Source organism: Macrosteles quadrilineatus, unplaced genomic scaffold (assembly GCF_028750875.1).
Source record: "Macrosteles quadrilineatus isolate MER2022 unplaced genomic scaffold, UCM_ALF_1.0 Scaffold_1__1_contigs__length_201487025, whole genome shotgun sequence".
In the NCBI taxonomy this organism is placed as follows: domain Eukaryota; kingdom Metazoa; phylum Arthropoda; class Insecta; order Hemiptera; family Cicadellidae; genus Macrosteles; species Macrosteles quadrilineatus.
The window spans coordinates 66,667,313-66,693,364 of record NW_026542594.1 but is presented as its reverse complement, the minus strand read 5'-3'; the positions used below and the strand labels follow the sequence as shown (position 1 = coordinate 66,693,364).

The 26,052-nt window shown below is 34.1% G+C and overlaps 1 protein-coding gene across 1 annotated transcript in view; it reads right to left on the bottom strand.

Annotated features, from left to right (window-relative positions):
• Positions 1-480: 480 nt before the first annotated feature.
• The window catches only part of LOC128983455 (transmembrane 9 superfamily member 3-like), a 68,531-nt gene continuing 42,959 nt past the window's right edge, over positions 481-26,052 (bottom strand). The window contains exons 8-12 of the mRNA XM_054402752.1: positions 15,748-15,956; positions 9,250-9,396; positions 7,385-7,468; positions 3,569-3,726; positions 481-2,762 (exon numbers count right to left, since the gene is read on the bottom strand). Coding sequence (XP_054258727.1) covers positions 3,582-3,726; positions 7,385-7,468; positions 9,250-9,396; positions 15,748-15,956 — 585 coding nt within the window. The 3' untranslated portion in view covers positions 481-2,762; positions 3,569-3,581. The remainder of the gene's footprint in view (positions 2,763-3,568; positions 3,727-7,384; positions 7,469-9,249; positions 9,397-15,747; positions 15,957-26,052) is intronic.

Genomic DNA, 26,052 nt, shown 5'->3' with positions numbered 1-26,052 from the left:
TCCTTAGGCAAGCATGTTTCTTTAAAACCTTTTTTCTCAGCTCGTGTGCATTGTATGGAAAATCTACGCATACTGTTAGACAGCTATTTTTCTGTAGGTGTGCAGAGTCCTTTTATAAATTAAAATAGGCTCAAAGATAAGCACAAAAAATGAATTTAAAATTTTAAAAAATTAACACGGGCCATATGGGTTGCCATGTTGGTGACGAAATAACAACAAAATATAAACAGAAAATCAAATCAATTGAAGAAATTCCAATCACTCACATGTTTTATTAACAGCTTGGGGTGAAAATAGAGGCAGTACATTCAATATTTTTGATCCGAGTATTCGACCACTGGCCGACCTCTAGTGTAAGATAATTTAGGCAACAAGCACAACAGCCTATGTTGATCACAGTAAGTTTACCAAAATGAACAGATGATTTCTCATTGATTTTCAGATTTACGTGTACAAATGCAAAAAAAAAAAACACATAAGATGGTTTATTTAACCATTGTCTTTATTAAAATAATACATCCAACTTGATGGACAGCGTGATACAGTTTCCTAGACACAAGAGTGCACAGCTTCAACACTTACGCTACCTCAACATCTATTTACATTCTCTAAATGATAAAAAATACTATAAAATAATTTTACTAAATCCACAGACACTGCTTGGGAGGGCTATATACAAGGTACAAATTTATTAATATGATACAAACATTAAATATTAACAACAAAAAAACAATAAATATACCTATATGGAACAAAATCTGTAGTTGGCAATGTTAACTCCAGCTAATCACAAAATGTAGATTACATTGCAAGGCGGAGTTCGATCCAAAAAGTATAAATGCCTTCAACCTTATTATAAACATACACAGATCACTACCTGAACGATAAGCAGTGAACAAGCGCTTGAATGTGTCTTTGCCATTGATTATAAAAAATTACCACCGGGTAGACCTAATGTTCAACACATTAAATAGGCCTCACCTTTACGTGGAATTAAGATACAAGTAAAATTTGTTAATATTTAGATTGGTTGGTAAAATATTGAAAGGAGTAGTATTATCTCAGAAAAAGTACCAATATCACAGGTTTTAGAGATTAGTAGGTGATAGCAAATGTGAGTTATCATAACAAATAAATATTATTTCAGCTAACAGATTTCCTGATATTCACAAAGATTAATTATGGTTTCTTGTTTTGGATGAAAAAGGTCCAATAATTATATTTAGTATCTAATAAACCATAATGCAAAAATATTTTCTAACAATGAGATATTAGGTTTACACAGCTGATTTTTTAGTCAACATTACTTTTAAAGAACAAACCAAAAACTAATTATGAAGGATAAAATATTTAGTAAATAAAGAAATTAAGTAACATTATCTAACTACAATATTAACCTAGTGTACATGTAGCTTGAAATCGAGCAATTGCAAAGAAGTACAGGAGTTATTTATAAGAGTTATTATAAGTCATAATTTCCGATGATTTTAAAAGAGTCGACTAAAAGATTATTTACTAATGGAAATACTCACAATTTACATAACAGTCCTATTCCAGTTCAAGGGGGTTGGTTTTAACTATTAAACTTCCCATGGACGGGAAAATGTAAGCTTACATTTTAAGTCGACGTAAAAAGGCTGTCAGCTGTTATAATGTACCGTACCTAAGTTATTTAGCAAATTTGTAGACCATAAGGTGTAGGTAGGCTACTTTAAACTTTACAGAACAGAGTTAGGCAAAAATTGGCAGAACTCTGAAATGGTGTTATTTATCATAGGCATACCATATGCCAAATCCTTAAAATAAAAATTCAATAATAATTAACTTATATCATCATTAAACACAAACCAAAATCCAAAACTATAAACATTTTTAATACAACATATATAATTTACAGATTGACTGTTTACAATTAACATATGTTCTTCTTCTCACTTATAATTTTTGCTTCGCAACGGGAAAAATTTGTTTCATAATCATTGAAATAGATTTATAATAAATAATCTATCATAAAGTTTAAGATTAAATAAACCTACCACATTTGATTTTTTTTTGATCAGCTGTCTGAAATTGTGAAATAGGCATTTGACAGATCTGGTTGTTTGAATTTAAATGTCAAAGCAGTGAATTTTCTCATGCTTCCATGGAGACCAATTATTAATATTTAATTTCTGACAACAGCTGGTGTTTCAAAACAATGTTTGTTTCCCATGTTAATCTTATGGAGAAATACAAAACTTTAAAGGGCCCCACTCTCTAATTATTTACCAAAAAAGAAAGTTTCCTGCACAACTTCACGTTACGCTCTTTCCAATGACACCAAAAACATGTCAATCGGTTTAGTAGTTTCGGAGGAGTAATTGTCACAAAAATCCTGCTTGCGTATTAAATAAGTGTATAGATATCATTGTCTGTACTATCACCTTAAACTGAAAACATTTCAGATAAAACATTTTAAGGAAATGTTTTGAAACATGTTTATAAGTACTCAATAAAGTTTTGTTTCAATGTATGTAATAAACAAAGTATTTGTGCATTAATATTACTTTTAAGATGTCAATGATGTACATACACAACCAATACCAACACTACAATATATCACTTGAACATAAATAATTTCACATAAGGTTTGCTATTGAGGTTTGTGAGAACAGCACATTAAAAAACTGTTACTTTTACAAGACACTTTCACATTCACTAATGGAGAGATGTTGCTTGATCTGTGTGTTCCTCAATCCTTCTGGTGATGTCAAAGTTGTACTCTGAAAGGAAAAATTCTATATGTAGATATGTGATAAAAAAACAAGCCCATGGGGCGTAGCCCAAGGTAAATATGAAAATTAAATGATATAATATTGCATTGTTTTCCATTTGTGAGCTATGTTTCAAGTTTCAAGTCTCTAGCTCATCGGGAAGTTAGTATAAAATTGATTGCAAAATTTGTACCGGACAAGAAAGCGAGCTAATAAATAGGGGTTCACCGTTGATATAATAAGTACCAAAAATATATTAAATAATTTGATCTAACCTAACAATAATGGTAAAAATGTATATTTCACACCATCAGTGTCTTCAACACCACTCTTACAAGAAGGCAAAACATTTCTTTGAGTTAGGCTGTTTCGTAATTCTCGGTTCGTGATATTTAGGGGGTTTGAGGGGAAGCAATTCCATCCCCTCCGCCTGACCCTACCTTTAAATCAACAGCTGGACAGCCAAATATTTTAATTGAGTGTCATTCTCTGGTAGCTTCTTTATAGTTTTAGATGAGCACTGTAACCATGACTGGACAATTCGCCACAAGTTTACAGCAATCTGCTACAATTTTGTTTCAAATGGCAAACTTGACCAATCGTGCACCACCATTTTACTTGCCCCAGCGTGCCTCCAAAGTAAACGCAGCCTTAAATTCCCTACCGACGGTTAGAAATTTAATTTTCTTCATTTAAGTCAGATTTCCATTGCCATCCAGTAACCTGGACATCTCCCTTATCCAGAACTACCTGATCCAATATAGTGCACAATCAGTGGGAGTCTACAATATCATTTGAAAAAAAAACATATTTACCTTTAAAAACATTTTAATCAATCTTGACAGTGGAGTATATTTTGCGGACAAAGAGTGATGTGCCCATGTAGCCGACCGTTCCACACATGATCCCCAGCGCAGCAGAGAACAGCGCCATGTAACCAAAATAGAAGGCTGTTTGGAAGAGCCCGTACATTCTGAAAGGGCAACCAATATTTAACATGAAAAACAGTAATATTTATCTAAAACAAAACAAGATTTATTACAATAGAACATTGATTATCTGCAAAAATAGATGGAATGGAAATTATTAAAAAAAAAAAAACTCAACTTATTTTCTTTACACGTTCAAGGTTTCTTTTTCTACAAAACAATATGTATTCGTATTCCATTGTGTTCTTTTGATGATAATTTTTTTTACATCCAGTACCTACAATTAAAATTTAAATCTGTAACAAAGTTAAGTACAATGTTTTAACCTGTGCTCGATTTGGGGAAGAACATGAAAAACAGTAATATTTATCCAAAACAAAACAAGATTTATTACAAAGAACATTGATTATCAGCAAAAATAAATGGAATGGAAATTACAAAAAAAACTCAACTTATTTTCTTTACATGGTTAAGGTAGTTCCGGTACCTCTCACGCAGGATAAAAATATTGGCATAAAGGTACATAAATAAATAGGTATAAAATCACATTAACTACTAGGGGTGTGCGAAGCAGCAAAAAATTTTCGATTCGAAGCAACGATTCGATTCAAAAGATTTTCGATTCGATTCGATGCAACTCGATTCGAAGCAATACGGTATTTTTCTATTCATAATTGTCAATTGAGTGGATTAACAATAATTCAAATTTACCACATTTGTGTAATACAAATTTTTGTTGATGTGGTAGGCCTATTCATACTTAACATATGCATTTTAGGTGAAAAAATATTTATTTTCAATCATAGGGATTAGAATAACCTGTATTGCTGGAAATACCAGTGAGCTGCTTTACTTCCCTATTTCATAAGTTTTACTTGGAATTGGCTCAACTGCAAGAAAGAAGAAAATAATTTTTTTTATCAAGACATTCATTCTCATTTTAATAACTGTTTAAATAACTAAATAGGTACCGGTAGCTAAATTACAACAAATTTGAATGGAACTTAATATAAAAAGACCATTAAGAAATAAATTTACATATCACAAGTTTAGGGCCTGTGGACCGGCTTCAGGACTGCAAGCAAGAAGAAAATAAAAATAATATGTTTCCACCATGCAATATGTATCATTCATTCCCTACCTCCTAACTTCCTTAGTATAATAACCTCACACTTACATTATTTGTTACATCATCATAAATAAAGAATTATCTATTATTGGCATGAGTAGGCCTACAGCTTTACATAGGCATTATTTTTATAGGGCCTAAAATAGTAATAGGCTAAGCAACATGACAAGTGGAGAACTCATTGAAGAAAAGATATTGTGTAAACTAATTTACTATAAAACTCAAAAACAGTAAATAACACACAAACATTGTTTATGGTATAATTATTAAGGACTGTAAAAAATGCATATCATGTCATACAGTAGTATAGACCTACTGCACGAGATTAAAATCCTAAAACAACTGATTTTGATAGCTAATGAATGAAAAGAATTAAAAATCCATAAAATAAAGCCAAACAATATCACAATTAATTAGCCCCCGAAAAGTTACCCGAAAAGTAACTCTTAAATAATATATAGAAGATTAAAATAATATTAAATTAAGAGATAAGAAAGTTAAATGCTAACTTCTAGTGCCCTTGGACAACAGGTCAATGTTTTTAAACTACCCAAAATGTTTTTGGAACAGCAGGGTCTTTTTCTCTGAAGGAAGGGTAGTAGTATGTCAACAAAAACAATGAACCACTCTCAACAGCCAGGCCCGGGCAACGATGTGTGCATTCAAGGTCATAGACCCTCCCCCTCCCCTCTTACACAACCCGGTTGCTACCCAGTTGCTTCAATTGCTGACAAAATTAAAGTGATGAAACAAGGAAGTAGAGACAAAAAAATTTATTTCTTTATTCAAAAACACAAAACTGTTACAGATCATTTTCAAAGAAATTAATTCATTGCAATTTGTGAGTTGTAAATATTGTACTGGATCTTAGAAATATATTTTTTTAATCCCATCTAACCAAGATACTGATCTGTTCACTATTATCAGATATTTCTTTTTTTATTAGGTATGGAATAAACAATAAATGAGTAAACTAGTATGTCTGGATAAATAGTCTTTCTATTCTTTTGACTTTGTTTTCTTTGCACTGTTAGTGTTGCGTCACGGCTTTTGTCTTGTCACTCTTGTCAGTAGACGACTAGACTGGCTCTGGCTAGTGGCAGTGCGGCAATTGCTCTGTTGTGTCTTTAGGTTGTGAGCCAACTTAATCTTTAATTCTCATTTGAACATTTTAATTCCTCTGTAATAATAGATATAATAATATAAGAGTGTTTCATTGGAAATAAATTGTTCTTTTTTTCTTTTGCCCGAACATTCGGGGATCGGCAGACCCCTAATAAAAATACCAAATGTATCAGTCTATAACATTAATCTTACTAGTTAAGTATTAAGTAACAATTTTTCAGACTTATTTTTAAAATGATTTTGGAGTAACCTATCTTGTTTTGGCTAGGTTTACAGTAGTAAAATATTTTTCACGCTGCTTACATCAAGACAAAAAACAAAACCTCTCATCATTTGCAATGTCAAAACAAAAAATTATAAAACAATTAAAGTTATATTTAATGCAAAGAATGTATTAAATAAGAACGCCTTCGTAAAGGAAACGCAACAGCAACGCGCTCCTGTATTGCGGGTATTGCATTGACTTTCTGCAGGCGTTTTCGTATATGGATACTGACTCCCTCATGAATCGAATCGTTTTTTGACCACCACTGAATCGAATCGCGATTCGATGCATCGAATAGAATCGAATCGAAATTTCGATCCATTTTTGATGCATCGCACACCCCTATTAACTACTGTACATAGGTTACAGTTCCGGCACCTCATCTTTAACAAATCAAGCACTGGTTTTAACGGAACAAAAATCTTTAAAAAAATTAAGTGAGCCTCTTAGGGTGAAAACACACTAACTTATAGCAGTTGATCCAGAGTGACTGACATCGCACACATGCAGCGACAGATGTCACATCGGGCGCGTTCTGGGAACATGTACCGGTGCACCGGTGCAGATTAACCGGTGACTTATTCATCGGTACCGCCCCGGGGCAAGAGTCTTGGTATCCCAGAACGGTTATTCACCGGTTTACGGTACACATCGGATTATAATTTACACATTCACCTACTATTTGCTTTATAATATTTAAACCAAACAAACAAACTTGCCCTCACGGAATAAAATTTAAAATTATTATTTATTACGTAATATAACCCCCTCATTGAACAAATTTTCACTCATTACGCAACATAACCTATAAAACTAATGAACATTATTCGGTGGACCCGCCATCTTGCCATAGCTGCAGGCTGTTGTCAAAGAAACTGACCAATCAGAGGCCGCCGGTGTATTATGCACCGTACAATTTCTCCGGTGCATAAATCTTGCACCGGTGGAGGAAAAAGAGGAAATAGCTGTCTGCTAGGTTAACTCACCGGTCTCCCAGAACAACACATATTTTGCACCGGGGCAACACCGGTGCACCGGTGCATGTTCCCAGAACGCGCTCATAGTAGGCCCTAAGTTTGCATGTAATTTGCAAACAATAAATTAAAATCTTTGAATCACTGTGTGTGTGTTTTTACCCATATAGTTACATGTGTGTTGTTTAGTCAAATTAAAATACACTTACTTTGTTTTGAAAAAGAAGTAGTAGAATGAATACATGTAAACATAACCAGATGTAGAAGCTGCTGCAAGAAAACTCGTCCACTGCCTGAAATGTAATTGGCTTAATGAAAAATGTGTAAATACCTACAAGTTCAACTTGGAGTGACAATTTGTTTTTTCCTTTTCTTGGACTGAATATAAATCATGCTTGTAAAATAGCCGGTAATTGAAAACAATGTAAATCAATTAATGACATTGCCCTGGCCTTCAATTGGACTTACAGAAGGGGTTTTGACTGAACAGTGGCAGAATACACTGTTTTAATCATGACACAATAAGTAACAAATCAATCTGCGTAGTAGTAATGGAAAATGCAATAAATGAAGCCTATATTTTGCCTTAATAAAATCAAGTCAAATCTTTATTAATCATTAAATAACATGCGTTACAATAGATTTTGTCAAATTATAATAGGGTAATCACCGTGATAATAACTCAAAACATGAATGACATTAAACAATATATTCAAAGGTTTCCAGACAATAAATAAATAATCAGTTCAAACAATCATACTTGCTAGGGAAATAATTTGGTAACTATATTAACTATAAATAAAACTGGTGTAATTTTAACAAGCCGATACCATACATAAATATTAAAAAATACTACACAATGGGATGTAAGATCCAATTGACTAGATGAAACTAGTTCTAATAACTAAAACTAAAGCTGATAAGTCTTGTAAATAAATGGGTATAAATTAATGAGTATATATTAGTGATGGGCGGATCCAAGAAAATGTCGGTACCGGACCCGGATCCAGATAATACACTGTCATAAGGACGGGTTAAAAAACGTAATCAACAGAATGCCAATTTTAATCATACTGTTTAAAATGAAATTGGTAATTACGTTTGGTAAATACAGTTACATTTGAGTTCTAACAGCATTTATAATTTAATTTAGTTTTATTATATATTCTTGTGACGCTATTATACAGTTTTTTCTGTGCAAAATAAAGATGATTTGATTTGATTTAATGTTTAAAGGTTAATACATCTTATACATAGAGTAATCTCCAGTTGAGCCCGAAATCCCTCATTTTTTGGGGACACTAAAACTTTTCAAAATCTTGTCTTAAGTTTGCACGACCACCAAAAGGGTACCTGTGTATATTTTACCATAGTTCGATCAGAGTATGCTATATCGTGGTTTTTGCATGCAGTTCTACAGTTAAACCCTGTGTCTGTATACAAGAAGACTATACTGTGTTCTAACTTAGAAAAAGTTGGGGGAGTCTTGACTTTTTTATTCACCCTGTATTTTACCTGTAGAATTTTACATACCCGGCTATCATCACTGTGGACCTGGTGTAAAGTTTCTCGAGTGCAGCAAAGGCAGTTTGCACTCGGTGTTACACATTATATTTTCCCTACAGTTACTATAAATCATATAGTTAATTAGTCTCTCAAACACTGTACAACTCGTTTTTAGGTTATGTTAAATCCAAACATTGAACAAAATGGGAAACGCTGCACCAGTTGATCGCAGTCGTAATATCTTTAAGTGTTGTCAACCTATCTCCAAGCGAAAACGGATTACATGCTTGATAAAAGCACACTGTTTTGTGTTGTTTGGTTGGAATACTGGTGTGCGGTAAAAAAGAACCGTTCGGGCGGATAATTCGACTATTGGTTAATGCGAGGTCGGTTAAGAGGGGGTCTACTGTACAAAGGACGGGTATTTTGCTAGTATCTAATGTACAGAACAGAATTGGTCCATTCCAAACAGTCTTTTTTTCTGGAATGCTAATTTAATTTCATTTATGAAACACATTTACACAATCTTAAATTTAAATACTATGGTTGTAGAATCAATATCATTTACCATCGGTAATCCTCGGCATTGAGCAGGAAATAGGTGCATACAATAGTCACACAAACAGTAACTATCATTAGGATTAGGAAGACTAGCAGCATGAAGCCGTAAACGTAGTAGATCTTGTATGCCCAGAATGAAGTGAAAATAAAATACCTGCAAACACAAAAGATAATACCATTATTTTTTTTATTGATCCTAGGCTATTCAGTATACCTTATAATTAGGGGTGTGCAAATATTTGAAAGTTTGAATAGTTGAACGAATACTTTAGTATTCTATTCGAACTTTCGAATATTAAATAAACCTAGGAATAATCTGTAACCTCAACCAAATAAATCATGGTATTCTGTTGTTTTATTTCATCCCAACATCATTCCATTTCAATGCTTCAATTTATAACCATCACAAGTCACAACTGCGAATTCAGCATATGAAAATCTTTCCACAACAACACTATCAGCGTACTTTACGAAAAAGTACACTAGTGTGTTCTTTTTATGTGTTATATTGACCTCCTGAGACTTCTTTATTCAGGTGAGTTAGTTGTGTATCCTCCCTTTCTTCTCAATAATTATTCCAGAGCCAAGTTGCTTTTTTTCCTTTAAAAAACTTACAATTCATTTAGGTATCCTGCATTTGTTATTCAAAGTAATTAAAAAATAGATGTTGATTTTTCATTTTAGTAATTAAATATACAGGGAGCGGCAGAAATATCTGAGGGTTTTCAAGCGAGTACAGTCCGGCAGCCAAGTGGAGGAGGGTGGTGGGGAGCGGCTCATTCTCAAGGCCAAGTGATGCCATTTCAGTCGCCATAGAGCAGTGGACCGGTATACATCGCGCGTTTGTCGTTGAGGCGTATTTTAAAAATGGCGATTCTGTTGTTGATACGGAACGTAAGTTTCGTAGGCATTTTAATGTGGCTCGTGGGGAACCTATCCCATCCCGAAACACCATCAAATTGTGGGTGGATACCTTTAGATCCACAGGATCAACTGCAAAACGTAGGCCTACAGGCCGTCCAAGGTCAGTGAGGACGCCGGAGAACGTGGAGCGAGTGCGACAAACTGTGCTAACGAGCCCGCATCGCCCGGCGCGTGGACAAGCTGCTGCTCATGGCATGTCTGAGCGCTCTATTCGACGAATTTTGCACTCAGACCTTCACTTTCACCCATATAAAATAGCAATCGTCCAAAAACTTCAGCAAAATTCGTCGAATAGAGCGCTCAGACATGCCATGAGCAGCAGCTTGTATTGATCAAACTGCAGTGTACCAAAAGCTTTAGTAAAGTCTATAAAGGTTACTATTACTTGATTGCCCTGCCCTAATTCTTTGTTAATATTGTTAGAAAAATCTTTTAGCAATAACTCTGTACTTTTGTTTATCTGGAAACCATACTGACTTTTATTTATAACATCATTTTCTGCTAAGTATTTATTTAAATGGTGTGCAATGTACCTTTCCATTATTTTATCTATTGAAGACAGAATCGATATTGGGCGATAGTTCTGGTATGAATTGTGGCAACCTGATTTATAAACAGGTCTTATAATAGCAGTTTTTAGCAGAGTCGGCATTCTGCCTTCATCAAGTGATGCATTTATTATATTAACCAGCACTTCAGCGGCTTCTAAATTACACTTTTTTAAATCATATACTCATAATCCATCTATAGTGGAAGAATATTAGGAAAATCGATCTAACAAATTCGGACTAAGTGGAAACTTTGCACAGTTGTTTAGTAAGCCTAAATAAATAAAATATCAAAAGTCCCCATAAATCCCGGCTGTGCTTCAGCCGCCATCTTGGAAAATGGCGGCCAATTTTAACTTTTTTTACAATATTTCACAAACTATTGGTATTAGAGAATTTGTGTAAATACACAAGTTAAAGAACGTCTAAAAATACATATTTTTTATATTACAAGGTTTGCTCTATCTCTAACGGTTATTGAGATAAATAATAAAAATAATATTAAATTTAAAATTCCCATGTTATTCTTAAAGAGGAAAATAAAATTGTTACAGTTTGCTTATATGTGGATATATTTGGATCAAACTTGGCAAAATTATTTATTTTCTATACTAAGCTATTAATATTTAACATAAATACACACTTTAGTACCCTCCCTATAGCAGTAAACCGAGTAATCGTTTAATTTAAAGATATTTAAATTTTAAAAATTTTAAGGATTTTAAAGATTATTTAATTTAAAGATATTATAAAAACTCGATATTATATACTCGGTTGCTAAATAAATATTCTGTGGATTTTTTTTCATTTGTTTAAATAACCTATCCCTTCTTTTTATTTTGTTTAGTATGTCCCAACTCAACCAAGCTTTCCTAGGATGTTTGTGCATTACATTCTGCACTATTTTTGCTTTATCTATAATATTAAAACGAAACAGTGTTTTTTTATTTCACGATTCTGAATCAACCACTCGACGGATTTTCATGATTTTTGTGTTGAAAGTAAGATAATTTTGAGAACTAGGGAATGTCGAAGCCATAATTTTAGTTTAGGGCCCGAGATTTTTTGAAATTAAGTTTTAATTTTTAAAAAGTGTAGCAGCCGACGCTAAGATTCTAAACTAGCTTTTGGCATAAAATAATTTGCTTAACATAACAGCTGTAAACATTCAGCTTTTGTGTCACAAATTCAGCATTTGGATAAAAATGTAAAGACATACTTAGGGTTGACTTATTTATACTATGTGTAATGCTAATCATTGATACGTTCAATTCTTCTGTAAGACGATGACAGATTAATTAAATATACATAGTAAAATACTAGGATGTTCAAATTATATTTAAAAGCAATCTTTGTAATCTTCGATTTGTTTAAGAGCGATATAATTTGTTTTCACTAACAGCTGGTTAAATATCAACTATGGAATTATGAGGTTAATTTATTTACTCTTATTTTGTCATTGATTATAGTAAATAAGTAAGATTAGTAGAGATAATTAGACCACAGTTAAAAAAAAATTAATTAAACCACCGTACAAATCGAGGCTCTGTACACGAGTCTTAATAAAAAAGGATAAAAGCAAATTATTCTACTGCTACACTTTTCAATCACTTTTGCTACGCTTTTTGTTTACAATTAATGTTTGTCTGGTTTAACTTTGTTTGGATTAGGTGCGGAAATATTGATGTCATAAAAAGAAGATCAAGAATAATCAGGAATCACGATTTTAAATTACCACCACAACCTCAGCCGGGTTTTATACAAAGATAAATAGATGGATGACATAGATTGAACACAACGTCAACATTGACCTAGGATACTGCAATTAGACAAACCATCCTTTTATGAAATCGTGTTCAGTTGTGGTTACGTTTGGAGCGCCTATATCAGCGACCCCCAAACGTGAAAATATCACTTTTATTTCAACGATGAATATATTGTAGTTTAAAATAATTAATTACGATGTACATTTATTCAATGAGGGTGGGTAATTATCAAGGATAGAACTGATAACGGTATGGATAATAATCATTGACAATTTCGTCATTAGCTTTACTAGCGTGTTTACTTTTTATATTCCTGCTACATGTGACCAGTTCTTTTTTCAATTGATGTTATTTGAACCAAAAAGCTGTTTCAAAACAAACTGTTATTGTTTTTACTTTTCTTTGTTTACGCTTATTTATTTAGCAATTAATGCAGAGATAGGTGTGACGATTAGTTTTGATGTTAGGACACCAAAGTTAAATTATGTGTACTGTGAATTTTATTGGATATTATCGTTTTATTTTAGGTAGTTTCTATTCAGTCCTACTGGAAATTGTGTATAGTAGTTGTATTGTGGTGATAATAATTACGGAAGAGGCAGGTATGCTATGGAAGGTGGTATCGTTGACTAGGTCTATACACTTCTCATTTGACTATTACTCTCTCTACTGTAGGCTACTTATAATCAGTGTGCGTCTGTGCGAAACGGCTGCAAATCTCACTTCAACGGTTTTAACATCGTAAAAATTGCAGAATTGCTGTTTGATTGTAAAATTATCTGATTTAAAATACATATCGTATAGGCCTATGATGGAATAAAAACATATTTGGTCACACAACATTTTGTTTACAAGATGATTTTTCTCATTAAAACTGCAAGAAACTTTGTCTTTGTGTAAACTAGCTGATCTGAATTGTACACGGTTTTACTTAACTAACTACTGAATTCCCGTACGTAGGACGGGCTAACACCTCGTTACATATGAAGTTGAAAGTATTACATAATTCCTGTTAAACTGCATTAGACGAAAAAGGTTGTACATTTTTAATTGGTATCCAGTCTATATTTTTAATGCCTTGGTCAACTAATTTATCATCCAATCTCAAGTTTTGCAATAAATCAATATTTTGACTACCCATTCTCTCTATCGGTTGTACATTCACTAAACAAGGATAATGGTCAGATATTTTCAGTTTAGTGACAACAGACTTTGGCCTCAAGTTGTTTCCTCTAAGATAAATATGGTCGATAAGGGATCTAGACAGCCTACCCATTTCAAAGAAAAGTATTTAAGTATTAAAGTACCTTGTCTTATCTCTTCCCTAGTGTATTGGTCTATACATGAAATCAAGCCATTGGCAGCCATCAGGTCTTTATATGCATTCACAGTGCAGCAAAACTTGTTCATCAAATTAATGTTAACATCTCCAAGTGTAATAAAATATTTAGATTTAGTGCTCATAATTACTTCACTTAACTCTGTAATAAAAACTTTCTCATTGGTTCTCGAAGGTTTATAAATAGCTAATATACAAAAGACTAGATTACTTTGTTTACATTCTATCTCTAATAACATATGTTCAAAACTTTCTTTAACCAAAATAATAGAATTTTTTACAGAAAATTTCTTTTTAACAAAAACACAAATACCTCCACCTTTACTGTTCACTCTTAAATTAAAATAAACATTATAACCATTTAAGTTAAACATATCTACTAAACTCTCCTTTATATTTACTTCTGTCAAAACAATTACATCCAGGAATTTAAAACTAGTGTCAAACAACAAAATGAACTCATTCCAATGTTTTTTAAGAGATGCAATATTTAAATGAAAAAAGGTTAAACCATTATCAAAGTTGTGTTTCTTTGCGCAAATTATTAATTCTGCTATGTCTTGGCAGCTAACTGATTTTATCTCATCATCATCATTTATAGCTTCAGCCATCTACAAGTATGCCATAATGTAATACAAAACTAAAATACAACTTACTTAATTTTAACTTAATCTTCCTCTGTATCAATTACTATGACCTAGGAATTATCTTCCTTCCTCACCCGAACCGCTCCAAATTTATACCAGATGTACTTATAGTTGAGACTCTTTGCCTTATCTTTAGCCGTCTTCAATAGGTTTCTGTAGTAAAAGGAAAGATTTTCGCTGATGTAGATTCTTCCACTATGATGTCCGGTAACCTCTGCATTTGTTACAACTTTTTTCCTAACCTCCAATAACCTATTACGTACTTTTCTGTTGGCAAACTGTACAATTATATTAGCAGGTCGTTGTTCAGTTTTTGTTTTAGGTAACTGCACCCCAAACTTTTTGGAAACATCATCATATTCTTCTGTGATCACAGGAAAATCATAGACACCTCCCGTGGTTACGGAAACGATATCGTCATCATTAGCGATCGAGGCGAAATTCAGAAAATCTAACACAGTTTGAAGGCATTATTGTCGTCTCCCGTGTTCTCGGAAATGTCATCATATAGTCTTCTGCGATCGCAGCAAAATCCTAGACATATCCTGTGGTCAGGGAAATGTTATCATCATCCGCAATCACGACAAAATCCTAAACATCTACCAAGTTTGTAGACGTTATTGTCGTCTCCCGTGATAACATATGAAATCGTGGCAAAAGTGTGAATTTTTTGATCGTGCAAACTTTGCAGACGTGTTTTACGATCACGATTGTAAAAGCTCGGCTTGAGCTCAATTTTCAAAGTTTGAGCTCGATCTTTTGAGCTTGTTGGTCAGGCTCAACTCAAAAATGGAGCCGCTCGCACATCTCTAACAAGAATATATTTTATTAGGCCTATATTAAATCAAATAATACAGAAAGTATGGTAAATTTATGTTGTATACCTGAAAAAATCACCTCGTACGACTAATCATGTCTCTGATTAGCTGAGTTAGTCACCTAATCATAGGTTTTAATTACACGGAAAAATGCATACAAAAAAAAATGGCCAGACCATTAGTTTACGAGACTATTAGACCTAGATTAGAGTCCCAAGTATTTAGAAGAGCTTGTGGTAACCAAATTTACTGAGTATTTTACAGGTACAGCTTATTTAGTTACAGAACAACTACGGAAGAAAAAGTTACAAGTGATAAAAGATTTTTTGTTCAATGGTTTCAACTTTCAATACATCAATTTTGAAAATTTATCAAACAGTAGTTTGTATTAGAATTCAAACTATTTAAATACATTTTTAAAAACAATGAAAAAAGAAATAGGAAAGAAAAGCAATTCACTTACATTTCAATGAATATGGAACCAAATGGCAATACACCACCAAGAACAACAATCACTGCAGGCTCCATAAACCACTTCTTCTCTGGGATTGGGCGAGGAACAGCATTGATTCTGCATGGATAGTCAGGCTGACCTGCTAGGTTGCGGCCCAGTACAGTGCCTACCATTGTCAGTGGTAATATGACAAACAAACAGATGCATGTCACAGCCACCTGTAAATCAACAGGAGCATTAGATCAAGTTACTACCCAGTACCATTGACTTTATATCTCTACACTAGACATCTTATCGTGTACTAAAATCCGTCGCCAATGATTTCAGCCGAACTAGTAGAGTAAACCCTCCATGCAGTGTCGCTCCTAGCGGCCGTGGCTTGAAACTCGATCCGGCTCCACCTCCAGTGCTGCGCGCGCACACGCAGTGGCATGACGTAACCGACGTGCCCGTGCGTATACCTCCCCCCACAACCCTTCCCCCACAACCACTGCCTCTCCTCTCCTCTCTCCGTACTGCCAGCCACAGACGGCTCGGCGAATGCGCTCTGCTTATCTTTGCAACACGCAGCCGGTGTCTCCGAGCCCAAGCATTGTGGTCGCTCGATCGCATACATGCTAACTTACCTCTTTAAGAATGCAATTAATTGGTTATAGTTTTACACTATGTAATTCCCAAGTAGTTTATATACATTATTATAAAAACTAAGGAAGAACCGTTTTGATGTAAATAGAATAATGATAAAATCAAATTGATTTACAAATATAAGCTTGGTAACTGTATAAATAGAATAAATACTGAAATTAGTGTGTACTTTTAAAATGGCAAAAACCTTTATAGGACATCTATATATTTAATACACAGTTGTAAGTCTGTTTTCTCAGTGACTACTGGACCGATATGCAAGATTTATATGTCAAATTAAAGGGAATAATGCGCAGATTTGCCGAATTTCCTAAGTGCAGTATATACGTTTTTCAAACGCCCTTCAAAGGGCGAGTCGGTGAGTCATTACAATTCTTATTGAAGAATAGAATATGAAATTAGTTATAATTAATTATAAACCATTTGTCAGATGTGAGATATTTGTTATTACTTTTATAACAGAACCATCGAATTAAAAAAGTAAAGGACAGTGATGGTGTTAAATGTGCTCTGGGAGTACCTACAAAAACACTGACTTTTGAATTGCGATCGTTTAATTGGATTTGTCCTTTGTCAATAGGCCTACTGCAAATCTATGAATTTCGAGACAGATAACAGGGGCACAAATACATTGTCCTCATGTTGTCCCAAGGGAAGGTTAAATTAGCTATTTATCAACATTCTGAGCTCTTGGAAAATCTTATCAACTACCTATATATTTAATACACAGTGGTAAGTCTGATTTCTCTTTATGTATAAGCATGAGTATGAGATGTATGGCTACATCCAATGTAAAAGAAACAAAGACAATTTCGAAAAACTATTTAAATAATATAAGATCATACAAGTATATACAATTTGTAATTGTGAGTTCTGCTGAGTCTCCACCAGATAAATCAAAATCTGATTTTCTTCTTTTGGCTCTATCTGTTGATAATGGTTCAGTAGTGACTCTTTCAGTGTTTCTAGTTTATAACAATCGAAACCCGCTATTAGCACACAGTTTGTAAAATACGAATAGTAAAAATAATACTGGAACAGTAATTAAAAACTGCCTTCAAGGACTTGATGGCCATAAAGAACACACAGGGATGTTTGTATATTTATTGAATGTTGAAACATGTTCGCTAACATTAAACCTTTTATCAAGCCAAATATATTTTGTTGTTTCAAAATGTTGTATCTTATAATATTTTGGCAAAAGTATATATTTATTTAAATTTAATTTTGAGAACAGGAATCGCAATAGGATAACTCGCGAAACAGTTTTGGCGGGGGCGAAGAACCTTAACCTCTACGGCGCATGCGCATGTCAAAACTCTTGGCCTTGAGACTATTTTTCAAGTTGGGCAGTGGCGGATTTACCATAGGCACACTAGGCACGTGCCTAGGGGCGCCAGCCGTTGAGGGGCGCCCCTCAACGGCTGGCGCCCTGGCCGCGGCAGACAGCGGGTAACGTGATGGGCGGCTCGACTACGGGTGGCGTGCGTTGCGGCGGGCGCCAGGTGATTATCGATAGGGGTGTGCGAATAGTGATTTTCAATCTCGAGCCGAGCCGAGCTTTTTCAAAAATTTTCGAGCTCGAGCTTTTTTGAGCCGAGCTTTTTCTAGCGTCACCATTATCCATTAGCGTCACCATTGTCTAAATTATTAAACTTTTTTTTAGAAGTGCATAATAATAATGTTCAGTAAATTTTTAAATAAACACAATGTTATTTTAATATGTTTAAAAGCATTGAGAATTGTCAAGACATCAAATAGTAGATAATCACGATAAGAACTGAACTGAACTAAATTAAGATGCAAGAAATAAAGGGATAACTGAAGGCCTGACATGATATGCAATGCAGACTGAGACAATCAGATTGTCTTTCATAACAGAACAGCAACGCGACCTTGAATGACGACAAAACAACTAGCAAGACGATTACATTATTATGTATATTGTAACTACTATGAATATTTAATTCTATTTTGTATAAATAAATACAAAATAAATTTTTAAAACACGTGATTATTCTTGTTGTTTTCCATGCACAAAATATTTTAGTTTTATCAATCGTATTAATCAAAAAAGAACATAGTTGGCTTGGATCCAAAAAGGTTTAATGGAGAGAAAAGTAAAAAGTAAACTTATATATTAAAAAAGATATAATTGGCATATGGAGGAAATAGACCAAAACACTAAAATTAATAGGATAACACACAAAGTAAAGAAGAAATGAAATAAAGAACACTATGAATTAACACTGTCTGTTATCTCAAGAAGGGTCGGCAACTAATCAATAAATAGCCAAAACCAGTTTCCTCCCCTTCTTGCAGTCTCACCACCACCCCTCCCCCCTAAACCGGGAGGCCCAACACTTTGTCCTTGAAACACCCTAGCCTCTGAAACAATAAGTTAAACCCTTACACCCGCGTGACAACAGGTTTATGAATGCGTTCACTATTTTTCATTTTCCAGAATTAACTATCAATTATTATTGTTCGCAAGTTACAAATAGGAAACTACATCACATTATGGTATTCAATGACCCATGTATTATTATCAAACATTATTAATTCATTACTTATTTTGATAATAAAAAGCATTCACTACAGCCACGCACCACTTATTGATACCATCAAGGTAACTGTTACTTTATACAAAATAAAAAAAAGTTACAAAATTGTGTGGCCAGTCAAACTTTATAAACAAACATTTTATTCTATAAAATACATATGGTAAATAGGGGTTGGTTTAAAGGAAATAAAATACAAAACAGATAATTAATTATTTTGATAAATATTAGAAAGGTAATAGGATTGATTGAACTAAAATAACTGCAGGGAAACTTATAAGTAGAAAAGTCTTCAACCACAATCTGTTTAACAAGTACATTGTTAGAGAGATAGCAGATAGGGGCGTTTGATAAGGAATCTGAAAAAGTAAACAAACAAGGAACAACGACACGACGATAGTCGTTTACAGCCTTATTGTGTCGCCCACTACATTTGCACACGTGACCACTTTTTGTTTCTTCCTTATCTTTCATCCGTCCCAAAATAGAATTCCTGAAATTGTTTGTTGGTATAATCTCCCCTCCCACACAAGGCGCAGTGCTCAGTGCGCACTGTAGGTTGTCACGGCAACCGTGTGTCGTCATAGTGACAAGCCAATCACGCACTCGCACTGCGTTGTATATTTATATTACGATTACGATACGAATAGCTGTTAGAAAGACAATGCGATAGGTGGTCGTTTGTCTCTTTCCTATCTCCTCAAAATTACGATCGATAATCATTGTGTCTTGGTTCGTGCTTATCATAAACCTCGAATGCATGAACAACGTAGAATTGTGATAACATTGTTTTCAATTATGACCCAAATTAAGTGTTTTGACTTAGTATTAAAAGCTCGGCTCGATTTTCGAGCTTTTTCAAAATGTCTTGAGCCGAGCCGAATAATGAAAAGCTCGACCAAAAAGCTCGAAGATTCGAGTACTCGCACACCCCTAATTATCGATCGGTGAAGATGACTCACATCACTTTCAGATACACAACCATCAGTAATTTTAGAAAAAGCAACAAAACTCCAAAACATTTACAATACCGACCTAGAGTCATCATTTGGGAGTGAGTGTGTGCATTTTTCTAAATTTATAAAGTGCAATAACGTCACATGCACACCTCTCTCAATGAGCAAGTTTCTCAGAGAAGAAACATTGGAGGATACATTTTCTAATGTGGATATAGCTCTTAGGATGTATTTGTCTACTGCAGTTATCAACTGTTCTGCAGAAAGATCATTTTCTTCATTAAAGAGGATCAAGTCTTATCTCACGTTCTGTGTTCTAATCTTCATTAAAGACAACAAACACAAAATTTTCACACAGCCAACTCACACATATATAACAAGAAACCGATTAAACTTTGGATACACAATACCCAGATTAGGTTACAGAATAGAGCTTTCTAATCCATTTTATATTGCACATCAATTATACCGAAATCTTCCAAATAATATCATTCAGGCAGAGAGTAGCAGTGCAGCCGTTTTCGCGAGAATAGTTGGAGAGTGGCTGTTACACGTCGGCCCCACGGCTGCTGAAAATTTAATTCATTCACCATACGTTTGAATAAAAAAAATAATAAAAAATCTATTAAATCTCCAACTTATCAGCCAAGTTGGGCTATATCAGGCATGGGCTATGTCAAAATTTTTAAACCGGATTGATTTTTGTTTTTAAATTGTAAGAATTATTTTATTTTATTTTGAGGGGTATCTTTAATTTTTTAATTTTTAATTTGCTTTAACTTAACAAGTGTTTAGAACTTATATTCTGATGGTTATATGTTGGCCAGGACTAAGATATTTTATTTTATTTTTAATTTTAATGAATAAGTTATATTATTGTTAACTAGAAAAGTTGTTTTATGTAAGTGTATATATTTTTTAAGAGTGACCAGCGAGTGCCATGGACTCTTCCTCACACACAGACGTGTAGTCTTGTGAGGAATATTTTTTCCTTTATATAAAATATGTCACTTTTTATTTATTGTACTTTATTGGAAATAAAGAATCTTGAATCTTGAATCTTGAATCTATCTGCGTTCTACCCTAAAGAAAAACAAGTTAAATTCCCTAGCTATTCTTAATATTGAAGCCGAGATCCTTAATTGTGAAGACTTTGCATTTGAACAGTTGATAGAAGAGTTTTCTGTAATGAAAGCAAGACGTAAACGTTTGATGTAGATGTAAAAATATGTAAGAACATGCTTTCACATTCATAATTTGTTTGGTTTTATAACAGTTTGGTTTTTGAAGCAATCCCTTTAACCCCTTCGCTTAAACTTATTTTTACACCTAACCGGGCCAAAAAAATGAATTATTTCTGTGTAATTTTACACAATTTACAATATTTTTACCTGCACTCAGAATTTTGTATTTGTATATCAAATACTGTTATTTTTCTAATCAGAATTGAATTTAGATTAAAAAATACAAACATTTTATTGGTTACAAGTATTTTTATTATTTTTTTATACCATATAATAAAAAAAATTTTTTTTTTATTTTTGCCTTTTTTAAAAATTTTTGACTATAAAAGTTAAAAATATCTTACTGTTCTGCCTTAAAATACTGATTGACATGTTGTAGACTCAAAAAGATATCAAGCAAAGTTCAACTTAGTATGATATGTCTTGAAACATTCGGGTAGGTGAAGCGCAACAAGGCACATTTCGCACTCCCACCGACTGTCACTACGCTTCCCTTGTGCACTACAAACTTTACAGCGTCTTGATGGGTTTTGCTTTACTTCATTAGGTGGGATTTGTCTTGGGAAATGACCCCAAGAAGCTGCTTGAAGCCGTAGAGGGGTTTCAGATGTTGATGGCCGCCCTCTTCGTTTGTAGGCCGGTAGTTGTCTGGTCTGGAACACTTGCTCCGTAAATTTACTTTTGAATTCAGAAAATCCTATCTTCTTCTGGGTGATTTTTTTAAAAACAACATAAGAGTTGAAGAGAGCTATGTCCAAAATGTAAAAAAAAATCTTCTTATACCCTTTAGCATATCTCCTCATTGTAGGAAAAGAAGCGAGCTGTTGGTCTTCTCGGTCGATACCGCCCATCGAGCTGTTGTAATAGAGGATGGGTTCAGGCTTGGTAATCACCTCACCGCTGACTCTGTCTCTCTTTCCAGTTGTTTTTTTGTCTCCCTTACTGTGGAAAGTAGACAAGACACACACTTCTTTCTTGTCCTGCCATCTAAGGGCCATCATGTCGTGGCTAAACTCAACTTCATACTCACCGACATCAAGTTTTCCACTTTTGAAGCTGTCAGGCATATTTGTCCTCCAAGAGTTCACCGTGCCGATCACATTGAAACCAATATGTTTCAATCTATAGTAGAGGAGAGGTGAGGAATACCAGTTGTCAATTGTGAGGGTATGACCATTACCGGAACATTCCTTGACCATTTCAATGACTATGGCCTCGCTCACCAAAAGTTTATCATCCTCAGCAGTGTCTCCACCCCCTTCTTCCACTGTTTCGCCTTGTTTCACTTCAGCACCGGTGTAAATTTTAAATTTTGTACAGTATCCACTGCTTGACTCACAACATTTGTAAAATTTGATTCCGAACCTGGCTCTTTTCTTGGGGTTGAATTGCACATACCCCAACCTCCCACGAAATTTCATCAAGCTTTCATCTACTGCAATGTTTTCATCGGCCAAATATAACCGTGAAAACTTTTGATTCATGTAATCAATGACATACCTCAGTTTCCACAGTTTGTCATTCTGAGGCTTATTTTTATTATCACAAATGTGGAACATTGTTGATAAGAGCAAAAACCTACGAAAAGGCATAACTTTTCGAAAAAACGGAGTCTCAGTAGTAGCAGTAGGGGCCCAATACGATTGAATGGTCCTTTTCTTCACAAGTGACATCAAAACACATAGACTGTAAAAACATGCCATTTCATCAGGAGTTGTTTCAAACCATTCAGAGAGTAACTGTTTATCTTTACCACTTGCATTATTTTTTTCAATTGTCTCTACGGCGTATTTGTTCGTTTCTGTAGAAACATGTTGCCAAAAATCATCCTCGACAAACGCGTTGAATACTTCAACTTCAGATGGAGAAGGACCTAAATTTCTTGCTAAGCTTGCCCTGACACCAGGACAGCCTGTAAAAGGTATTTTGAAAATACTATTGTCTTCTATGGTGTTGGTCCATTTCCAACCTTGTTTTTTCTTTTTCTTAGCTGTTTTAGGTTGGCCCTTAGACCGTTTAGTAGGCTTAGGTAGCACTAAACTAGGATTTTTTCCTTTAGGCCTACCTCGTTTACTTCCCCTTCCCCTTGATCTACCAATAGTTGCACCTCTACTATACTCAGGTACTTGACAAGGAATGGTTTCAATAAAACTAGGGTCATCAGCCTCAGCCTCCTCACTGGGTGTAGGAGATAGTGCAGGTGCAATTACCCTACCTCGGTAAATTTTTTCCATAAATCCAACAGGGTTTTCATCATCAGAACTTTGCTGTTCATAGGACACAGGACTAGGCCTATAAGGCACATTTTGAGGGGACATAGGTCGGGCATAACTACAGGAGGGCTGGTCATGCAAACAATCATTATTTACAGGCTTAGGCCTAACATGCAGGTCATGCAAACAATCACTATTTATAACAGGCCTAGGGCTAGCATGCTCTGTCACACCATTATCAGCTAAATCTTGAGGTTCACAGTCAGCAATACTTATACTATTGCATGCTTCACTTACGTGTTCATTGTTTATTTCTAATAATTCATCATCACTCTCAAGCCTTTCTTCAAATAAATAACAATCACTGTCTGAGTCACTGTCACATTCAATTAGTTTAGCAATTTCACTTTCGTCCAATTCCCTTCCACACTCATCAACAAATAAAAAGTTACTCATCTTATTTATTTTATAAAACAACTATTTGCAAACGAAAAATAGAATTCAACATAATATAAATACTGTTGTGAAATGACGATGTAAACATAAACAAACAAGGCAGACAGCTGCCAAGACAACGTTCCCAACGTCAGCTGGTAAATCGTAATTTTCAATTGATTGTTTTTGCCGATTGGGCAGGCCGTGGACGACGAAAATACAACCAAATGAAAGCCTGAAGCTTGCAGAACAAGAAGCATATGCGATCTGTTTGATTTTTTGGGAACTAACTCGGCAAATATTGGTTTTAATGGCGGACGGCGATTCGCCGTCGCTTCACACAATGGCTCGCGGGAGCACGACGGCGAATCGCCGTCGCTTTAAGCGAAGGGGTTAAACAATTAAAAATACTAGGCCTAATACAATATATTTCGGATACAAAGAATATCATAATTATAAGTGACTAATTGTTCACTTTTTTCATTTAGATTGCATTTCAGTATTCTGTTACATAAAAATAGGAGTTTAAACGAATTTTACCTGATCGTATTAAAAAAAGTATTAATACAAGATATCAAGAGTAATAATAAATCAAGCTTAACAAACCTTTTGAGCTGTCTTATTTTGAATCTTCTTCACCAAAAATGGGAAAATTAAGGTATGAATAATATTTCGTAATAGGTATATAACCTTTTGACTATTAATACAACCCATTAGTCAATGATATAACATTAAATATAGTTCTTAAGTTCTTGATTATTATTATCATTAGTATGAGTAGGCCTATATGATGCATGATATTATTACTGTACATTAAATTAATACTAGTTAACCGCCCGTGCTCCGCCACGGGAATATTGTCAGCAATAAAAGAAATAATAATTAACAAATACTGTTTATCTTTGTATTTTATTTCGGGGTTGTTTAATTTTTTACATGAAATAGAACTGATAGTTTGCCTGTATAAACTATTTTATGTTAATCAAACCGATATATTATTTTAACCAAATGAATATTTTATATTAATTCGAGTTTCATTTGAAAAATAAATATTATACGAACTGGGCAATGCTGATAACCTAATAAGCAGCTATTTATGCTATTTAGATAATTTGCTCAAGTATATTCCTATATTCGTGGTTTTTTTTTCATTACATTTGTTGTATGGAATAAAGATGGTCACTTAGCCTACATGTAAATCACGCACCTCTTTGCTCTGTGATCACGCATCAGCAGTTGGTCGCATTTCACGAATCTTTGACCCATACTGTGAGTAAAAGCTGTGTTTACGTCGTATATATAAAGTTGGGCATACTTTGTTCAATGTTAGAGGGTATTAACGGTCCAATTTGATGGAAAAGGAGTTGTGGATTTTAAAACTATGTAGACTACCACTACCAGAAAGATTTTGATTCAACTGAGACTTAGAACTGGCCATTTCAAATGCAGATTTGTTTTACTCAAATAGATTTTTGTCTCTTTTGACCCTTAATACTTTTTTGTAGTCGCTGATGATAAGATTTTCCATAAACTCAAAATGTTGATAAGGAGTTCATTTTACCTTCTCCTTGTGACAACATAAGGAAAAAATATTTTTGTGTCCCAGTTAGTCTCTTCTGACTCAAAATTCATAGATTTGCAGTACTGACAAATCCAATCTAACGACCCCAATTCAAAAAAATTGGTATTTTTTAGAAGGGACTTTCAGAGCACATTCAACACCATCACTGCTCTTTACCTTTTTAGTTCGATGGTTCTCTACATGTTTTTTCGTTCTGTATGTCTCTTTACACCCGGTTAATGATTACCTTTCCTTTTTCTTTTTGTACTTTTCACATCCTGGGGTTAATGATAAAGTTTTATAACGCTATAATGACCCGAGTCAACATTGCAATTTATTAATAATTAAGTCAACATTGAGTCAACATTAATAATTTCATAGAAATTATAAAAAAAACCATTTTAAGCTGAATACATTTGAATTGAATTTATTCAAGAACGGCAATGCGTTCGGCAATTAATTTAGGCTATTCATGTTCATATTTATTCTTGTCTCAACAACTAAATATATGTTTTTCTTAAAACCTAGTAATACAACTTTAATATAAAGTCGGCCCTACTCATATAGTGACTATGTTTTCCTGGAAAATGCATTAATAAGCATGCCAACAACGGGAAGTTTATCACATTTCGCCTCTGTTCCGACGACGTGTTGTGGCCACACAGCTGCATTCAGTACTCGCATCGGAGTCGGATCTAG